At 40.9% G+C, this 21945-nt stretch overlaps 1 protein-coding gene across 1 annotated transcript in view; it reads right to left on the reverse strand.

Annotated features, from left to right (window-relative positions):
* ARHGEF26 (Rho guanine nucleotide exchange factor 26) overlaps nucleotides 1-21945 on the reverse strand; it is a 153894-nt gene that overhangs the window by 62801 nt on the left and 69148 nt on the right. Inside the window, exons 7-8 of the mRNA XM_030844638.2 lie at nucleotides 6057-6209; nucleotides 2786-2915 (exon numbers count right to left, since the gene is read on the reverse strand). Coding sequence (XP_030700498.2) covers nucleotides 2786-2915; nucleotides 6057-6209 — 283 coding nt within the window. The remainder of the gene's footprint in view (nucleotides 1-2785; nucleotides 2916-6056; nucleotides 6210-21945) is intronic.

Raw genomic sequence — 21945 nt, forward strand, 5'->3', positions numbered from 1 at the left:
GGTGGAAGATACTAGGAACTAGCAAACCACTGGTACCTTAAATGCAGATGAACACCAAGTCTATAAATCCAAAAGTCAGGGGTCAGGATTGTTACATGTGATATGTGAGAAGCGTAGAGTGTACCATCGATGGATTTATATTAATGGTTCTCAAAACTTTTTGACTATGACCCACTGCAAGAAATATTTTTACACTGCAACCAGTAGACATGCACACAAAAATGAAACAAGTTTTTTATGAAATAATATTTAACCACATTATGAACGATGTATATATCATATACCACATGTTCTATTCTATATTCATTTTTTTAAAACACTGCTCGTGATTCAAAAATCAATTTCATGACCCACTAATGGGTACAAAAGCAGTTTGAAAAATACTAGTCTTTGTCTCTGGGAGCAGGCATCCTGAGTCCATAGTTTCTTTCCACACTTCAATTATTTTAGGTAAAATTTTGCACACTGAATTTTCTAGGGAGAATGACTACAGCTTCACTCACAATCTCAAAACGGTCTCTGACCCCAAAAAGTTTAGAGCCTACTGGGCAATCATGGCATAAACCTCCAACATGGTATCTACAACATGTATATTAGATTTTGTGAGTCCCAATCTATCTAAGCAATTTCCTCAGAATCACAAAGGGAAAGAATATTAAAAAAGGCTGAGATCACAGAATATACAGAATCTAAGGAAACTCGGCTAAAACGCATTTTCAGAAGAAGAAAAAGAAACAATCCTGAAAATTCATAACATTACTAGAAATGTTACATTTAGAAAACAACCATGTCTTGTTAAAAAATAGTAAAGTTTGAAAATTAATATTTTCCTATATGTGTCAAAGTTTCATTATTTCTATAAAAGTCTTATTAGGCACAGGAAATAAACCTTTTTAGAGCCAAAATTTAGTTTTGATAACCTGATTTCATTTTATTCTTAGACATGATAAATACTGATTTTTAAAAAATCAGAGCTAGATTCACAAAACTGCAAGTTTCCCAATATTTACAAGGAGAGAAGTTCATAAATCACAGGGAACGGACAAGGAAGGGTGTAAAGGGAGTAGACTGAGGTGGCCTTGGAGAGCAGCAGGTGCTGTGAATTCTGAAATGACAGCTGAGCCTTGCCCTCACCGTGCAGCAGAGCCAGCAAAGCGACCGTGATCGCACGCTTTCACTCGTTTCTAAACTTCAGTGCTTCTTCAGAATAGCTCTTAGAATTTATAATGGAATTGAGAAAATGGAATTTATTTTGTAATCTTACTCGACTGTAATTTTTTGCTTTATTTTTACCCTGTATTTTGACTTGTAAAACCAAGTATGTCAAAACTGACATTATATTAATATTATCCATTGTAAAGTAGAACTATGCCAAAATATTTTAATTTGATCAAAAAGATACTCTTCGAGCTACCATATGATCCAGCAATCCCACTCCTGGGCATATATCCAGAAAAGACAAAAACTCTTAATTCAAAAAGATACATGCATCCCAATATCCATAGCAGCACTATCTACAATAGCCAAGACATGGAAGCAACCCAAATGCCCATCAGCAGACGACTGGTTTAAGAAGATGTGATACATAAAATGGAATATTACTCAGCCATAAAAAAGGATGAAATAATGCCATTTGCAGCAACAGGAATGGACCTAGAGATTATCATACTCAGTGAAGTAAGTCTGACAGAGAAAGATAAATATTACATGATATCACATATGTGGAATCTAAAAAATAATACAAATGAATCTATATACAAAACAAAGGACTCACAGACACAGAAAACAAACTTATAGTTACCAAAGGGGAAAGGAAGGCAGGAGAGGGATAAATTAGGAGTTGGGATCAACAGATACATACTACTATATATTAAATAGATAAGCAACAAGGAGTTACTGTAAAACACAGTATATATCTTACAATAACCTATAATGGAAAATAATCTGAAAAAATATATATGTATAAAACTGAATCACTTTGCTGTACACCTGAAACTAACACAACATTGTAAATCAACTATACTTCAATTAAAAAAAAAAAGAGAGAGACTCTTTGCCCCTCTAGCTGGATGGGAGTCATGTCGGGCCACCCCGTTCTCTCACGGATGCCCCTGCAGTTGCAGCCCAGCCAGTATGTAGCCTCCTGAGCTACCGTCTGGCTGTCCTCCCAGCTGTGTTTCCCACCAGGCAGTCTCAACTCTTCTCCCAGCCACATCTTACCACTATTCAAAATCACATACTTGTTTTCTTCATGAATGTTTCCTAAGATAAGACGGATGCCTGGACTTTCCTCACTCATCCTGAGCAATGCAAAATAGGGCAGGTTTATGCCCTGTGATTCTGTAGAGGACCTCCTTCCTGTGCGAAATGGAAGCACCTCAGCATCTTGGAATGTGACAGGGAAGGGATCTTAGTGGTCAACCAGAGGAAACTGAGGCCCAAAGAGATTAAGTGACTTGCCCAAGGTCACAGGCCTAGGGGATCAGCCGGAAAAGGAATCCGGGACTCCTGACTACAAGAAGTCAATATTCTTCCCATTTCAAAAAATGTTAAGAAAATGAGGGATAATCTAACTTCTTCAGAGTGACCCCACAAGCCTAAATTGAAGATAATTTCCAAAGATATTAGACACAGGTGGGACTTTCCAACTGAACAGCACCTTCTCACTTAATTGGGGGATTTTATAGAAGGGATATAATTTAAGTGGGGTAAGAATAATTTTCTTAATCGGACTTGCAGCAGCACAGCTATCCACAGAGGAAAGAGACACCAGATCACATCTTACATCCATCAGCAGGGGAAGGCGGGTCACCCTCTGCATGGGGAGAATGAGAAAAGAGATCATGGGTAAGTTCCTACAGTCTTCGTGGGACTCGATTCGGGACAAAACTTCCTTAAAAGATGGGTTGGTGGCTCTGAGGAAAAACAAAGAAAGACAAAACTTCAAAATACTTCCTCTTCAAGTTAAGAAGTAAAAATGTACAATAAAATATTGTGATACATTCATATATTATCAATGATTTTTAAATATAGAAACAACAAACACATAATTACATAGAGACATGCATGGCTTATCTGCCTTTTACAGTCAAGACTGAATATAAGATATAAATTTAAGGGAATAATATGAACAATAAGATGAAAATGTATGGGCTAGAAATTTTTAAAAGTAGAAAGTAAACTAATGAAGAAGCAATGGTATCATAATGGTGAATGTACACATTATAAATTAGTATACACACTGGAACTCATATCTGATAATCTATAAACATTCCATTTAAAAGATAACACATGTTTTAAGCCACTTCTCTAGCCCGAGATAATAATCTAAGAGAGAAATGTCAGACTGGATTTACTTACTAGGAGGCTTTTGGACTTTTTCAAAGCTTCTAAGACAGAAAACCTTCTGATCATGCCAGCCAGAATATTCCTCCTCTCCCACTGACGTTAGAACAGTGTTAATACTGCCAGACATTTTTACAGAATTTAGCAAGATACATCGACAAAAAGGATCTCATGTGGAACCACCCTATAACTTTCAGGGAAGGCCAAGAGGGGATTCCAGGAAGAATGGAGCCTCCGAAAGGGCCCCAGCTTGCCAAATGAAAGATCTAGTATTCAGTAAAGACAGAAGTCAAACCGAGGTCTTCTGACTTTCAGTGGGTCCCTGACACTGTATCTCTCACTCTGTCACCTCACTTCACCCCAAAGGGAGCTCTGAGGAGTTCCAGGGTGACTTCTGAGGAGGGCGGGTGGGGTGGGGGGAGGCCAAGAAGCGGGGTAGTGGCAATTGGAACCTTTTTGAAAAAAATACACTTTGAAACTTGGATGGTTGGGTTCAAGGCTGCTAGAAATAAATTAGGAAATATCCAGAAGAACAAAGTAAAAGAATGAATACAGAAAGGTTTTAATCTCATTTTCTTAAATTGAGGAGTTTTAGGTTTCCTGCTAGCTTTGAAAAGATTTTTAGGAAGTTAAAAAAAAAACAAATTCTAAACCAGTTGCATATTTAAATTACTTAGGCCCCAGGCCCCCCTCCCCCACCCACCCCCCCACCTCCAAAGATTCTGATGAAACAGTCTAGGAGGCACCCTGGGCATTGTTTGTTGGTTCTCAGATTCCAAACAGCAACTGAAGTTGAAAGTCACAGCCTTAAATGTAAATTTATATCAACTGCAACAAAGTTTCTGAAAACACAGCTACTAATTTCCATGTGAAAGCTCCAATGATGGTATCACTGAGCAAATTTAAATAAAACCTTTATTTCTCAAGAATTACATAAAGTACAGCAGTACCTATTCGCATTTTTTGAAATCCTGCAATACAAAGTGAAATTTAGCTCTAATTCCAGACTTTGTTTTCACACATGTAACTTGGATTTTCCAACAGTTACAGAGTAACCTTTACATCAGCAGTTCCCATGGGGGATGGAGGGGAATTTAGGGAAAGTGAGGGTTGTGATTCTCCATCCCCCACCCCTGCAAGGGATGTCAGGCAATGTCTGGAGATATTTTTGTTTATCACCACTGGGGTGTGGTGGTGCTATCAGCATCTTGTGGGCAGGGGCCAGGGAGGCTGCTAAACATGCTACAATGTATAGGGCAGTTTCCACAACAAAGACTAATCTAGGACAAAATGTCAGTAGTGCCTACAAACCCTGCTTTGTACTAATAGCCTCCTTTGACGTTGGCAGCTGTGGGTTTTCCACCCTGCCCGGACGAGATTTTAATGAGAATGTGGAGGGGGAAGGGGCATAATCAGCCTTTCTCACCAACTTGGGGGCTGTTTCTCTAAGCAGCCATGAGGTGATCATGACCACAGGGTCTCACACATTGCATAGAAACTGACCTGGGTTCCATGCTGCCGTCATAAATGCCACAACGCACAGGAGGGGAGGAGAATGATGACAGCCAGTCAGCCCTCAAACTGAGTTTACAGCAATGTACAATTGCACTGTCAAATAGACAGCCCCTTGTGATAAACAAGCCCCCGACCCCGGCAAGAAAGCAATATAGACATTACTGAACCATCGCTGACTCTTTTAAGGATAGAGATAGCATATACATCACAAAATGCTCAGTCACCTAAACAGACAAAGGGAAAAAGTATGGGGGGAAATTTAAAGTTTAATTCTTTTTTGTTTCATAGTTAAAGCCTTTAAGAACTTTTTTAAAAAACTGCCTTCCTTCAGACCTTCCCCTGCTCTCCTTAACCCCTAACTACGCCGAGGGGGAAAATCAGCAATTCCTATAAACAACTGAATAGAGTTGTCATTTGAATGGAGGAAGATTAGGATACTTGAGAAAGCTCTGGCTCCTAGGCCCTAGTTCAACCTACTCAAAAACTCTATCTTGGCCTCAGGCTACTTAATGGTCAAATAACAGCTTAGAGAACAATCTTCTCACCATTTAGAATGATAATCACTGATCACCAACTCCGTGTCTTGCAGCAATTAAAAAAAAAAAAAAGAAGGAAAACAGCAACAAACTACAATTTCATAATTGCTTTAGAGACAAAATTCTCTACAAACTGGATTTTTTTTAATCAAATGCCCTCACCCTAAAAGCAATCCTCTTAATCATTTCTCTCTGGGCTTCCCTGGTGGCGCAGTGGTTGGGAGTCTGCCTGCTAGTGCAGGGGACACGGGTTCGAGCCCTGGTCTGGAAGGATCCCACATGCCGCGGAGCAACTGGGCCCGTGCACCACAACTACTGAGCCTGCGCGCCTGGAGCCTGTGCTCCGCAACAAGAGAGGCCGCGACAGTGAGAGGCCCGCGCACCGCAATGAAGAGTGGCCCCCGCTCGCCGCAACTAGAGAAAGCCCTCGCACAGAAACGAAGACCCAACACAGAAAAAATGGATAAATAAATTAATAAAAAACTCCTAGCCCCAACATCAAAAAAAAAAAAAAAATTTATAAAAAGAAAAAAGATTTCTCTCTGGAAAATAGATCATCAGGAGGCATTTCTAAATATAATTTAAGAGATCCATTAATTTCGATCTATGTGACCTAATTAAAATGAGATAATTAAAACTGTAACACTCAATATTGCTTACAACAATTTTTGTAGTGTCCGCTGTTGGTAGACTTCATTTGTGCAGTATTTCACATATGGGTCAAATGTGGATGCTGTGTGTTTTTCCACAATGTCACTTATGTCATCTATGAAAATATTATTCTGATGTCTTGCTTCCAACTCTGTAAAGAATCTGGGAAAAAAACAAAGAAAATCATTTACACTTTCTTCTGTGTGCTTTAATAGACAACAGATCATCCTCATGTAATACTATTATACGTACAGGATTTGAAAATATCAACAGTACACGGTACCAGAAAATACAAGAAAAAAACTATAAAAGAGTCTAAATTTAAATCTATCATATAAAGACCTTATTACTTCGTATGGTTGGCTTAAAACATTAATAATCCAGGGCATTTCTGTGCTTTCAGGTATATTTTAGAATGTACAGATTTCACTATTTTTCAAGAATTCCACAGATACTAGGAGGGGGACAGGGTTCATGCTTACATATTTTACTGTATTGAAAAGCATATGAGCAAAACACCTAAGTTAGTGCCTAAAAAATAGGTGTGAAACAAACCTAGTTCTGTGTCCTTTCTCTCAAAATAAAAATAATCATATCATTTAAATCTAATATATGACATTTAAATGACTTCGTATATGACTGAAGATTGCGATTTAGAGTTGCCAGTGTGTGTGCTGTGTGTACTTGCACACACATGTATTGTGTCTAGTCCAGTTAAAATTAAATTTCAGATAAACAATGAATAATTTTTTAATACAACCATGTGCAAATACTGCATAGGACATCCTGGATGTCTTGTATTTTTTTCTGGCAACCTTAGATTGCATCCAATTTTAACAGAACATCAACTCAGATATTTGAAACAGAATATTCTTGCTGAAAATGTGGTCCAGTGACCAGCAACATTGGTATCATCTAACAGCTCATCAAAAATGACAGCTCACCAGAAATGCAGAATCTTGCCACCTACCTCCCCCAATCTGAACCTGCATTTTATCAAGATCGCCCGATGATGCGAATGCACACTAAAAACTGGGATCTTCCCTAGAGCACACTTCCTGAGCAAGTTCAGAGCGGCAGGAAAAGCTGGATAGAAATAACTATCACACAGGACTAGAGCATTTTCTTTAAAAGTGTGATGAAGGCGAAACCAACAATAATGTCTAATGTTGACTTCTGGAATAGTAGTACAAGGGAAGGTTAGTTTTCCATAAGCCCTTTAGCATTTAGCACATCATTGCTCCTTACCAGTTTTCTGGGTGGACTCCATAATATAAAATTCAAGGCACACGGTGAATGAGACACCGGAGATTTATGTGAGATGATTAATAGTAAACACAGGCTAACATTTTCTCCCATTTATATCTCACTTCTTTTCAAAGAAAATCCTGGCACTCAAGTAAAAAAATTAAGAGGTCTTATTTTTATAAATGTACATGTACATTAAACTCATTTTAATGTAAATTGTATTAGCTTGTCATCATTATCTATTCTATTTTTAAAAGTCTCCATAGGAGCTTAAAAGACAAAGAAATGCATTTTAACTCCCTAGAAGAATAAATCTATTTATATTCTGGGAAAACATCTACATTTTAATTGCCTTTAAAAGGGACTTAGGGAAAATAATTAATATGGTTCCCAACTACATGGTCTCATCATCCACGCCCCTTGTTTAAAACAGCAGGAGGGGCTTCCCTGGTGGCGCAGTGGTTGAGAGTCCACCTGCCGATGCAGGGGACGCGGGTTCGTGCCCCGGTCTGGGAAGATCCCACATGCCGCGGAGCGGCTGCGCCCGTGAGCCATGGCCGCTGAGCCTGCGCGTCCGGAGCCTGTCCGCAACGGGAGGGGCCACAACAGTGAGAGGCCCGCGTACCGCAAAAAAAAAAAAAAAAAACAGCAAGAGGAGCAACTGAAAGCACACTTTGCTGGACTATTTGGTTTCCTCCCAATGGGATCAGGGTTCATACACACAGTTCCTAGACAGCAGGTCAGAAAAACACATCTACGTTTCAAAACTCAGTGACTTCATGTCACTGTGTCACTCTGAGTTTATTAAGATTCAAATAAAATGTCAAACCCTCTCCAAAAAGTTTCAGAATTTCAAAAACATCCAACTTCAAACCCTATACAAACAAAAACCATGTTTCTTAAAGAATATTTTCTATCTAGACTGGTCCTTGACTTCAAGAAATTTGTGATATATTAAGAAGGTAAGAATGATAAACATAAATGATATAGGAAGAAAAAAATGCTTGTATATAACTAACTACATGTTGGAACATATATGCATACGGGTGCTGGTGGCAGTAACTTTTTAAAAATTATATGAACTATATATTTTTCATTCTGGAAAAATATACATTTTAACCATTTTCAATGGCTTTAATTACATTCACAATATTGTGCAACCATCATCACTATTTCCAAAATACTTTCCTCACCCCAATCAGAAATGCTGTACCCATTAAGCAATAATCCCCCATTTCCCCCTCTCCCCAGCCCCTGATAACCTCTAATCTACTTTCTATCTCTATGAATCTGCCTATTCTAGATATTTCTGGAATCATAACAATATTTGTACTTTTTGTCTGGCTTATTTCACTTAGCATAATGTTTCCTAGGTTCATTCATGTTAAGGGATATACCAGAACTTTTTCCTCTTTATGACTGAATAATATTCCATTGTAGGTACATACCATAATTTGTTTATCTGTTCATCTGTTGATGAACACTTGGGTTGTCTCCACCTTTTGGATATTGTGTAATGCTCCTGTTAACATTCCCATACAAGTATCTGTTTGAGTCACTGTTTTCAAATCTTTGGGATATATATCCACAGGTGGATTTTCAAGCTCTCTGACTCTGCCACTAATAGTATATATCAAGAAATGATAGTATAAAACCAAGAACCAATACAGAATAAGCTGAGTTACATGCCAAGGAAAGATTATTTCCTTAAGTGAAGGTGGAGTAAGAAACGATCCTTTACCTCCTGACACTCAGAGTTGAGTGGCCCATGGGAGGCATGGAACCAATTAATTGTGATATAGGACTTATTAACAGAAACATACAGTGAAAAGCTCAGGGCAGGGCGTGAGGTGAGGAAAGGTGTGAGGAATCATCAGGGATGAGGATGGCAATATGGAGAGAAGGGGGGCAGAGCACTGCAGGCAGGGACACAACGTGGGCACAGGCGTGAATCTCGTTGGGAAAACTGTGGGGTTCAGCGAGGCGAGGTGTCGACCACAGGAGGAACAGGGGCAGAGAACGAGGGCTGCAAAGCAAGCGGGTCAGAGCTGGACTATAAAGGTTTCACTGTCTACTGAGGAACTTGGGCTTAATCTATGTTATGGATAAGGAGAACCTGCTGGATGGACATGCTGAAGCCATCCAATCAGACAGAGACAATTGAGACAGAAGTGGCGAGAGACAGACCATAAGCAGGCCAGTAAGATGCTAATCTGGGCAAGTGAAAATAAAGCCTTGGCAGTGGGAAATCAAAAAGAGAGGACACATTAGGGTAATAATTTGGTGGGAAAGTTAATAGAATAGAGAAACTCATTAGATGGAAAAGTCAAGGAAGACATTGTGGTTTCTAGTCAAAGTTTCTAGCTGGGCGTCAAAGTTTCTAGCTGGGCATCAAGGTGGGTCATGAAACTATTCAGGTAGACAGGGACTTAGGAGGAAGGGGGAGAAGCAAGAAGAAAAGAGTTTAACTTTCCCTGAAAATATGCATGTGTGAGAATTCAGAGCCACAGGAATTCTAGGTATTATGTAATCAGGACAAGTTCGTTTTTAGCTGGTTTTCATATAAATGCAAAATATTTGTAATTTCTTTTAGCTCCAAGTGTCGTTTAAGAAAATGTTCAAAGAAAATTGAAAAAATAAGAAACCATTCATAAGGTCATTATCATGTAAATCTAGGAAATAAATATCTTAGCGGCAAAGATCTCTTCCAATTTCTTGTCTTCAGCTAACTGTTACAGTCTGAGGAATGCAACTACATGACCAAAAACAACAGTAACTTGGCTTTTCCCAATGAAAAGGAAAATTCATTTATCACTCTAGAAGGTTTGCCAAAGTACAAGATTAAAAACAAAATACTAATGAAATATCTATGCTACTTATTTTAACATAATATAAACGAAGCCACCCATCTTTTATTTAGACACTGGCACAATTAAAACATAATTCAAAGCTTTCTATGTTAAATTATATCGGTTATTTTTGGCAAATTTGCATATTTTACTAAGTGAGCTGAGCTACAAACAGGCCAAGAAAGTATTACTAAAGAATGAGGTATTATTTCAATAACCAAGAAAGCCAGAGAGCCAAATGAAGCAAAGAGAAAAGCATTCTGCTTCCCTACATGAAACTTGAATGAGTCTGTGAAGCAATTTGGCTTACTTGAAGGATAACTTTTTAACGGAAATCTACTTCAGCCCAGTGAATTTTTCTTTCTGGCACAATACCTTCATTATTTCCTCTTTGTAGCATTACCAAAATGATCATGTTTTACAACCAATCATGTTACACAACCTTTCTTTTTTTTTTCCCACCAAAATTCTAATGTCATTATCGCTAACGTCTAGATTTTGAGAAACCTCTGATGAACCAGGAAAGGCTTCCTGGAAGCACTGCCTCTTAACCAGAAACCCAGGTTAGCCCTGTTTGACTGTTGACTCACCATCACCAGCACCCGGTGGCTCTGAATTCTCACAGATGCGTATTTTCAGCTATTTGACACGTCCAAAGGAAAATTAAACTGCTTGCTTCTTGCTTCTTCTCCCTCCACCTAATCACATCCATACTTCACATGAGCACTGCAAATGACTGCAGCCTGCCCGGGTGAGTTCCTTGGCTATGCAGAGAAAGGTCAGACCACCAAGAAACACAAGGGCGGCCTCCCAGGAGGTGGGGACTTCAAGATGAGAACTACACGGCCATGTTTGAGGAGCTTGCTCAAGGCCTGTAACCTCTCCTCTAATACTTCCTAGAGCTGCAGGGACCGGATACTCCTTAGGCTTTTTGTGGTTGCTTTATCAAGTGATGGTCTTAAATGTGGCACTCCATTTTCAGGGAAAAAACAAAGTCAACAGTGATGTAGCCGCTTCTGATACACCCAGCACATATACTTTTGTGAGCATCACTTTCTCCCTTCCGTAGGAGGCCGAAAAGACCTACAAATTGAGGCTAAATGTCCCCATACCATTACTAACAGTCTTCTGAAAATTCATCAGGTCATGTCATTGGCATGTCAGGGACGAGCATTCCTGAGAGCTCTTGAAGACGGTACAGTAAATCCGCCCAGCTACAAAAGAGATTAAAACTTATTTAATGCAGACAACAAATCTGGTTTCATCAGTCAGCCAACAAAATTTCTTCCCATGTGCCTAGCACAGGATGACATGCTTCGGTGGATGTCAAGGAGCAAACAATTGATAATCGTGACCGCCAGTCACTGTGCCAAGCCCAGGGCTTCTCATGCACTGCCTCATCTAATTTAATCCTCAAGCCAACTTTATGAGATGGCCAATAAACCCATAAGAAAACCAAGGCTAAGAGTACTTAAGTCAAAACTTGAAACAACTGGCCTCAGTTTGAAACCAGAGCCAGAGGCTTTCTGAGTCCAGAGCCTGTGTTTGAACTACTACACCTACTGTAGCCTCTGCTCGCAGGTGCCCACTGCTCTGTTACTACTGGCCAGCCCTCAACCTAGACATCCAGAAAAAAGGCTAACAGCTGGAACTGAAGAAGAAATATATTACTTTCCAAAAAGACCAACTGTTTAACTATCTCAGCAAATAATTTACACACATCAACACAGTGAAGACTTTCACAGTAGATTTATCCTAGGGCAAGATATGCAAGACGGCAGAAGAGCCGACAGCCTCCCTAGGTGCAGCCTCCAGGAGGGTGGCAGCCAGCAACGTGGTCTGATCCCCAGCCACACAGCATGAACAAATACTGTTTCATGGGTGCCAGGTGAAACCCTCTGGGAGTCATCATCTTAGCCCTCCCTGTTCCCTGCTGCCTCCCCTTTGCCCCACTCATCCTTCAAGTCTCAGATTAACGTTCGCCTCTTCCAGGAAGCCTTCCCTGACCCTTGTGGGCTGGGTTAGGCACCCTTATTTTATGTCCTAATAAACCTCTGTGCTTTTCCTTTGGTGTACCTACTATTATCATAATTAATTATATTATGATTTCGTTTACCTTTGTCTCTCTTAGCAAGGGCTAGAGGACAGAGGTCATGTCTGTTTCGTTCAACTCTCTATGCTCGGGACCTGGCCGTAGCACCTGGAATACAAAAGACAGCCAAATATTTGATGCGTGAATACATCGAATTTGTGTTCTAAACAAATTAAAGAAAATGATGAAGATGGAACCCGTTCAAGGAATTTTGTTCTGTTGCTATTTTACCAAGAATGTAACCCCTGCAAAGAAGTCAGGCTCTACCTTGCTCTACTCACTGGTAAATCAAATCAGTATATATTTACTGACCACAAATGGAATTCCCAGAGCTATTCGAGGCACAGTGAAGGTCACCAGTGAAGACAACGAACTCCCAGCACAAGCTTTTACAATCCTGTCCAATAGGGTCACTAAAATGAGACCCAGTTCAGCCCACGCTTCTTCAATGCCAGCTGCGCTTACTGAAAACCCTACCAGACCGGCCCCTCCCTCACCTGATGTAGGGAGGATTCCAGGCCACTAAGAAGCTCAGCACTGAGCGCTCTAGCTGGAGAAGCACAGAAAGCAGGGCTCTGGTTATAATCAGCGCTGTCCTGTGCCTTTCTCGGAATGGCATCCTTTTAAGGTACTTTTCCTTCATTAATATCCATCTGCCTAAAGCAAACTCAGACCATTCCCCGATACCTTCCTCACTTGAATGAGCTGTCAGTCTACGTGGCTGCAGTATCCCACCAGAGAGGGTCATATTCACTTATGCTGGAGACATGTAACATACCAGGCAGGTTTCACATGTCTAAATGGCTATTATATAATAAAATATCTTCACTAAACAAAGAAATATTCCAGATAAGTGGCAGCAAACTATGTGCTGCTGGAAATACTTTCCTAACAGAGCAACAACAGAACATTCTGTTCTCTACCAAAATGAAATTCTATTCTGCTGTGGATAAGTGAGATTTGGGGCTTATTTGTTTGGGTTTGTTGGATTTTTGTTTGTTTTTTGGGGGTTGGCTTTGCTTTGTTTTGTTTGTTTTAGTGGTCACGTTGACACTAAAGCATCAATTTCTTTTAATACATTAGGTCAGGAAGAGCAAACGCATGGCAAGAGTAACTCCACTTAGCCACGGCAGGCATCACTGATGATGGTGCTTTGCCCACACGCAGAAGCTGTACTCCAGGCAGCCATCATCAATCAATCAAAATCAGTGATGAACAAGATGAAGCTCATCTATGAATCCTTCACCAGACTCACACTGATAGGAAATCTGTTAATTCAACAGAAATACAGGGCTGTTGCTTCTCAGTGAGAATACCCTACATCCTGATCTGGTAAAGGTCTCACAGGGTTTCCTCCCCAGCAGACTATACATCTTCTCCCATTCCATTTTAGTGTTCTCTGAAATTTTCTCTCTGGGTTGATAATAAAGGGATAAGGGTTGAATTAAAAATGGGAATGTGAGAAGAAATGTTCTCAACAAAAATGTTCTGGTAGCCCTCATTCCCATCCTGAGAGCTACTGTTTGATCCTTAAAATCTCTAGGATGGTTTTTGTTAAAAGATTCTCATCATCCCGTCAAAACCTTTAAAATCGGTCTTCCCTGGTGGCACAGTGGTTGAGAATCTGCCTGCTAATGCAGGGGACACGGGTTCGAGCCCTGGTCCGGGAGGATCCCACATGCCGCGGAGCAACTGGGCCCGTGCACCACAACTACTGAGCCTGCGCGCCTGGAGCCTGTGCTCCGCAACAAGAGAGGCCGCAACAGTGAGAGGCCTGCGCACCGCGATGAAGAGTGGCCCCTGCTCGCGACAACTAGCGAAAGCCCTCGCACAGAAACAAAGACCCAACACAGCCAAAAATAAATAAAATTAAAAAATAAATAAGAAGACCCCAAGATCACTATTTAAAAAAAAAAACCTTTAAAATCAACCTGGACATATGACGGAAAGGACTGGGGTGAAGAGATAAACAAAGGGTTTTCTTACCCTTAATACCACACAACACAGAGCCTGCTAGGTTTAAATACAGCTCCCCACAGACACTTTCAGTTCAGGGCACCCAGCAAATCCCAAAGAAGAAAGGTGGAGCTGGGGGCCGGGGAAGGGAGGGGCATGGAGAGAGTACAGAACCAAGGGTCCTGGAGACTCCCTTGCATCGGTTAAGGCTCCCATTTGTTTAGTCCTTCCTCTCAGGGATCATACCCGTGCTAGAGAGAACAGAAACAGGAGCACACAAATATAGAAAACCAGTATGTTTAAAGTTCTTGAAATTTTAATATCATTAGACCAAGCTTTTGCTTAAAAATGAGAATTTAAAGTACTTATCATATGAATCTACTTCACAGAAGCTGGAGGCAAAGGGTCTTGTTCCCATGGTAACCTTCTGCACACCCGATTCTTTTGTTTCAGCACTACTCATGCACTCCTCCACATTTCAATTTCTCCCAGAAATGAAGATAACACTCTAATGAATGAATGACAGGAAGCCTGTGCCAACACTCTTATCAAAACGTCCTGAGAAGAGAAGAAAGCTTGTGTATGCATGGGCCTGGGATGCTCTGAGTTATTACGGACAGTTTTGCAGTTTTTAATTATGTTTTTTAAAAATTTGAGCACAACTATACATTTCCATCTAAAAGAAAATCACACCCCCACTCCCGATTTTATATATGACTGTGAAGACTGGGACCGAGTATGCCTGGTTCATCACTGGATTTCCAGGACCTAATAAAGAATGAGGACTCTATAAACGTGCTGACTGAATCAATATCAGGTACCTATCATTCCTCCTTGCCCCACTGTTAAAGTACTGTCTTCCAAGGAGAGGAACAGTGATAATATAAAACATGGATCTTCCAGGCATGAGTTAATAACTTCAGGCATGAGTTAAATGATCAGGGTCCTCACCAGGTGGGCGAGCTGGGGTGAGGCCGTGCCAAATGGCCCATACTGCTTGGCAAGTACGGCAGGTGGGTGTTTATGCTCCTGACACAGCATCCAAGACAGAGGGCTGTAACCTCAAGAATACTTTTGCTAACCCACTGCCTAGCCAAAATTCTTTGAAAACTCCAGACCTAGAAAAGATTTATGGCTTTCTGAGGAACTGTTTCCTTTTATTAGATGACAGTTACATAACCAATGCTGTGACCCTTTCCTCTTTGCTGCCTGGAAGGGTGTTGCTGTGTTTAACCCTCACTCGTAGTAGCTCTAGCAGGAGAGCTGGCTGGCAATGCTGACTCCCTTCATCCTTGCCTTGTCTCCTGTCTCCCACTCAAACAGTGCACTGCACACATGTCACTTACTGCAAGTAGACTTGAGCCTTTGGTGGATGCAGTTGGAGGATAAATTATCGATTACAAACAAACACACCCAGAAAACGTGGATTCTTGGTTACTGCTTGGAAACAGCACTGAGAAAGAATTTATAGAACGTTGGAACAAAGTCAAATAAAACAATGACATCTTCTCATGCTGAAGCCCCCTTTCCTATTATGAACTGGTCATTCTGGAATCAAATCAGCACAGGGAAGAACATGTTTGCCTTCAGGCACTATTTCCAGATCCTTTTTGGGTGGCACCCTTGGTATTTCAAGTCAGAATTCAATCCACAAGGAAGAGTAACATTTAAAATAAGCCCCAAATCTTTGCATCTTGGTTTTTCTTTATTAAATATGCCCCCAAAAGTTGTCTTCCTAAAAGGAGGAAATGCTTCCTACTGCTCCCATCAGCTTCATCAAGAAGAAAAAGGAATCAGGACACAGAATTCTGAAAAGCTCTAGAGGTTGGTTTCCTAAGCCATAACCTCCTAAGACAAAGGATGCTTGTCTGCACGGCGGGGGGGGGGGGGGGGGGGCGGGGGCGGGGGGGGGGAGAATTCCATGTCTTCGCTGACATGTTTCAAACCTGCTCCAGTTTATCAGCAGCTGGCTCCAGTCTGCCCCTCTTCACACAACCCTCTCCTTCACCTTTCATCAAGGATTTTTAAAATACTTTCTCTTTAGATGGTTATTAGCACAGGTTGGCAAAGTAGCCAAAGAATAGGATCTATGGGGTAAACAAGTTCTTATCCTGGTCTTAAGTGGATTTGGGATAACAATAAATTTGTTTCTTCATTTATGAAAACGAAAGGAACCGAGCAGAGAAGACTGGGTCAGCCATCAGTCCTGCCGCATGCAGCAATCAGCTCAGGAAAGACCACTGGCAACACGGGGAAGCCGGAAACATGCCGGGAAGGGGGAACAGATCCTACGGGCCAATGGTAAGGGGGCGTGAAGGCATGAAAAGGGAGAACATGCAATTATTAAACCTCCAAATCACCTCGTCAATATCAAAGATCAGGCTTTCCACTTTCTTTCTCTCAACCTTTATGCTTTCCTCCAACATTAGCTATATGTGACCTCTTATCTCACGAGTAAAGTCCATTAGATAATAATACCTGTAAGTAAATACACTTCCAGCTAAAGTCCATTTTGCACTGTACCTACTACAGCAAGGCTATCGTGCACCATTACATCACACTGCTGGAAGATGTATACAGGATATTGGTTAAGAGTGCAGGTTCTGGAGCCAGATGGCTTGGGTTCAAATCCCGACCCCCTCTTCTGCTAGCCACGTACCCTTAGGCTACTTAACGTTTCCATGCCCTATTTCCTCATTTATAAAGTGGGAACAATAATGGTATGACTTCATGTGGTTCTCATGATGACTAAATGAATTGAAAAATGTTAAGTAGTTAGAACATGGTCTGGCACCTGGTACATGCTCATCAACATTAATTATTACTTAAGGTACAAAAGAATGCCTTTCCCTCCTGTGTGAATTTATACAATCCACATGTCTTTTAAATAAAGCCAGTTGGATTCCTTTTTTCTTCTTTTTTAAATTTAATTTTATTTATTTATTTTTTTATACAGCAGGTTCTTAAGGTCAGTTGGCTTTCTTGCTTTTGCAGTCCACTCTGTTCAAGGACAGCAAGTCTAGCTCCTATATCTCCATCAGTTAAGTCTGGGTGGACAGGTGTAATACCATCCCTCCATACACCGAATCGTTCAAAGTCACAGGTATGCACTTCCTCATCAACTTCTTAAGAACTGTAATAGGCACTTATCAGTGACAAAATTAGAGGAGGATTAGCTCAGTCCTTTATAGGGTCTATGTGTTGGTACCTCCTTGGTGAGTGGGAAAGCAACAGACCAAAGCAAACTGACAATATGCTGTCGAGAAGTGGTGGAACATATATAAACAAACACTGTTCTTAGCCTTGGCCTCCTAGTCATTGTGAGGAAGAAGTCCTGTCAATTAAGAGGCTTTAAGCCAGGCAAGGCCCAGACAAACTTGGCAAAAACACAAAGGGCACCATGTTTATTTTTAGAGTCTCCTTTGGTAGGCTAAGTAATGGCCTCCAAAAATGTCCACATCCTGTGAATACGCTACCTTCCGTGGTCAAAGGGACCCTGCAGATGTGATGAAGGATCTTGAGATTGGGAAGGCATCCTGGATTATCCAGGGGGGTTCAATGTAATCACAAGGGTCAGAGGCAGGAAGGTTAGAATCAGAGAGAAGATTTAAGGATGGGAAGCAGAAATCAGAGAGGAAAGAAGGCATGATGCAGTTGGCCTTGGAGATGCAAGAAATGGTCAAAAGCCAAGGGATGCAGGTGACGTCTGGAAGCTAGAAAAGGCTCAGTAACAAATCTTCCCCTAGAGCCTCCAGGAGGAACCAGCCCCAACGACACCTTGACGTTAGCCCAGTGAAACTGACTTCAGACTGCTGACCTTCAGAATTACAAGAGAAAAAAATCTGTATTGTTTTAAATCACTTAGTCTGGAGTAGTTTGTGACAGCAACAATAGGAAACTAATACATCCCCTTAATCTGTTTTAAGCCTCTCCCTCTTCTAACCTCCTGTTTCCTCTCCAGTATCCAACATCCACTGTCTGCATTAAGGCGTCCTGATTCTTATGGGCCCAACTTTAGAGCTTCATCAAGTCTAGAAAGCTGGAGGTTCCAGACCCAGCTCCCTCCCCTACTCATTCATTCAGTGACTACTTACGTAACACCTACTATGTACCAGGCTCTATTCTAGGCACACAGAACACACAGCCCGAGGCAATTACAACAAAAATCCCTGCCTTCATAGCACTTATAATCTAGTTCCTAGGGAGGTGAACCCCTCCTTGTTCAGCTCCCTTGGGGCCCTGCTGGAAGCTGGCACAAATAGCTATTAACACCACAGATGAAAAACAGAACAAAACACTTTCTCTTTTAAGTCCTCCAAAAGACACTCTAAAAAGGCAAGAGATTTTCACATTAGGTGACCAGCAGGAAGGAGAAGAGGGGGGTGGGGGCAGGAGTGGTACATACGAAGGAAGATGGGGGGGGAGGGAGACGCAAGAGGGAGGGGATATGGGGACATATGTATACATATAGCTGATTCGCTTTGTTACACAGCAGAAACTAACACACCATTGTAAAGCAATTATATTCCAATAAAGATGTTAAAAAAAAAAAAAGAAAGAAAGAAAGATAGGAACTAGCAGGTTATGCCCAGGGAATGTGGTGATGGACTTGTTCATGGTAGACTTTCAAAGGGGTCCACGACACAAAGAAGTTTAAGAACCACTGGTTTTGAATCAAAATAGTTTAAATAAAGCTGAATTTCTAATTATTTGAGAATTTAATTATATCTTATTAAATTAAAAAAAAAAGTCTTCTAACCATAAGTTAGTTTTCTATGCCTGTGAGTCTGTTTGTGTTTTGTAAATAAGTTGATTTGTGTTATTTTTTTAGATTGTTTAGAAAACAAACTTACATTTACCAAAGGGGAAAGGAGAGGGGGAGAGATAAAGTAGGAGTATGGGATTAACAGATACATACCACTATATAGAAAACAAACAACAAGGATTTACTGTACAGCACAGGAAACTATGTTCAATATCTTGCCATAACCTATAACAGAAAAGAATCTGAAGGTGTACATCTGGAAAACAAAGAAGTCCAATTATAGAGTTCAATGTCCATCTCATCTATTTTACATCCTACCACAGTCATTTCTCCTTCCTTTCATTATCACGAAGGTCACTTCCTTACAAAGAGGTCTGATTCACTCCAACCCTGTGCAATATGACTTTTGCCCATTTCATCCCATAAACATTACTTCCCTAAAAATCACGAAGTCTGAAATCCATTATTAGTTACAGCTTGCTTTTTTTTTTAATTAATTAATTTATTTATTTCTGGCTGTGTTGGGTCTTCGCTGCTGTGCTCCGGCTTCTCATTGCGGTGGCTGCTCTTGTTGCGGAGCACGGGCTCTAGGTGTGCAGGCTTCAGTAGCTGTGGCTTGCGGGCTCTAGAGCGCAGGCTCAGTAGTTGTGGCGCACGGGCTTAGCTGCTCCGTGGCATGTGGGATCTTCCCGGACCAGGGCTCGAACCCGTGTCTCCTGCATTGGCAGGCAGATTCTCAACCACTGCACCACCAGGAAAGCCCACAGCTTGCTTTTTAACTTAAATAGATAACTGTAAATGTTTCAGAAGAAAACAATTTTTACTGGAAACTATGATAAATAATTCAAAAATTTGCGTTTCAGTTTAATACACGTTTTAATGATAATATTAATATATTAAAATTGTGTATTCTTTGAATATAATGACATTTTACTTTATAATTGTTTAGATTAGCACTATCAGATAGAAATATGAATCACATATGTGAGCCATATAAGTAATTTAAAATTTTCTAGTAGTAACATTAAAAAAGTTAAAAACAAAAACAGAACCAGGTGGTTAATTCTAATAATTAATTTACCAATACAGTAAAAACATTATCTTTTCAAAATATGATCAATATAAAAATTATTAATGAGATATTTTACATTTTTTTCATATTAAGTCTTGGAGTCAGTGTATAGTTTACACTTATAGCCCATCTCAATTTGGACAAACCACATTTCAAGTGCTCAATAACCACATAAGGCTAGTGGCTGCCACACAGGACAGCACATCTTTAGATCACTGAAATCAAAAGAAAAATCAAATACGTGAAAATCTTTGTTACAACTTAATTTATGTTTTTGTTGAAATGAAGGCAAGGAAATAAAATGTCGTGAAATGAAAACTGAGAAATTACTGGAGGATGAATTATAAATGTAGCCAGGACCTAGACTGGGAGGAACTCGGACTGCCATGTTCAGGTAGTTTCAATTCCTTCCTTAAGTAATAGAGAACCACAGAAGTTTCTTCCATTTTAGGAAAGTAACCTAGAGGTAGCAGGGTGAAGAACAGGATGTAGGGCTGAATCAGGCTGAACTGAGTGCAAAGAAGAAGGCAAAGGAGGCCAACCACAAGTCTACATATGTGATCCACTTAAGAGAAGAGGAGGCTGGCAGTTCCTCAAAATGTTAAACACAGAGTTATCATATGACCCAGCAATCCCACTCCTAGGTGTACACCCAAGAGAAATGAAAAAGTATGTTCACACAAAAACCTGTATACAGGGCTTCCCTGGTGGCGCAGTGGTTGAGAGTCTGCCTGCCAATGCAGGGGACACGGGTTCATGCCCCGGTCCGGGAAGATCCCACATGCCGCAGAGTGGCTGGGCCCGTGAGCCATGGCCGCTGAGCCTGCGCGTCCGGAGCCTGTGCTCCGCAACGGGAGAGGCCACAACAGTGAGAGGCCCGCGTATAGAAAAAAAAAAAAAAAAAGATCGCATATTATATGACTCCATTAATATGCCATATCCAGAATAGCTAAACCCATAGAAACAGAAAGTGGACTGGTGGTTGCCTAGAGCTGGAGAAGTTTGTGGGGAAATGGGGAGTGAGCGCTAATGGGTGTAGCGTCTTTCTGAGGTGATGAAAACGTAAAGTTGATTGTGGTGATGTCTGTTCAATCTATGAATATACTAAAACCCACCAAATTATACAACTTAAATGGGTTACTTGTATGGCATGTGTATCATTCTCTCAATAAAGCTCTCTTAATAAAAAGCACAGAAGCTGGAAAATGGACAGAAGGGGAACAAGTTGATATCCATGCATTCTGTTCATGTATAGAGCTCTCCTCTCTTTTCCTACTTTCCCAGAGAGCAGATTCTGTGTGTGTTTCATCTCTTTTCAAGTGATTCTTACGAAAAGTCCCAAGGTTTAAATAAACGAGAGCTGTTCTGGTTCAGGCCAGGTCAGGAGGCCCAGAGTCCAGTTGTTTGGACCAACACCCAACTTGGCTGACCCTAAAGTGCCTTCAGAGAATTCCAGGCCCCCAGGAATGCAATGTGAAACCACTCAGTGGATCCAAAGGGCTGAGAGATGTGGGAATGTGAAGCATCTTTGTAGGGTTAGTGGGGCAGCGGTGGGGAGGAATCCAGCCAGAATCTCCCAGTCACACCAGGGAACGGCAGACAGCGTGTCCACACCAAAGCAGCCCTGCCCCACTGCTCACGCCTTCAATCCAAGTGACAACTGTCAGCCTTCTGCCTCCTCACCATATAGACTCCCTCGTAAGGGTGAGTAATGGGTTCATTTATAGAAAGCTAAGAGAGGTTTTTTTTTACATCCTCCCATAAGGCTTTCAAAGAGCATCAATGATGCAACTGAGTCCAGAAGAGTCAAAATGACCCAAAACTCTTACCTTGCATTTGACCACAATCAAGATGCTGGCAGGCTTTAACTTTCTTTAATAATGGTGAACTTAGGATTGCAAAATACATTATCTATT

This window comes from Globicephala melas, chromosome 4, assembly GCF_963455315.2.
Source record: "Globicephala melas chromosome 4, mGloMel1.2, whole genome shotgun sequence".
Taxonomy (NCBI): Eukaryota; Metazoa; Chordata; class Mammalia; order Artiodactyla; family Delphinidae; genus Globicephala; species Globicephala melas.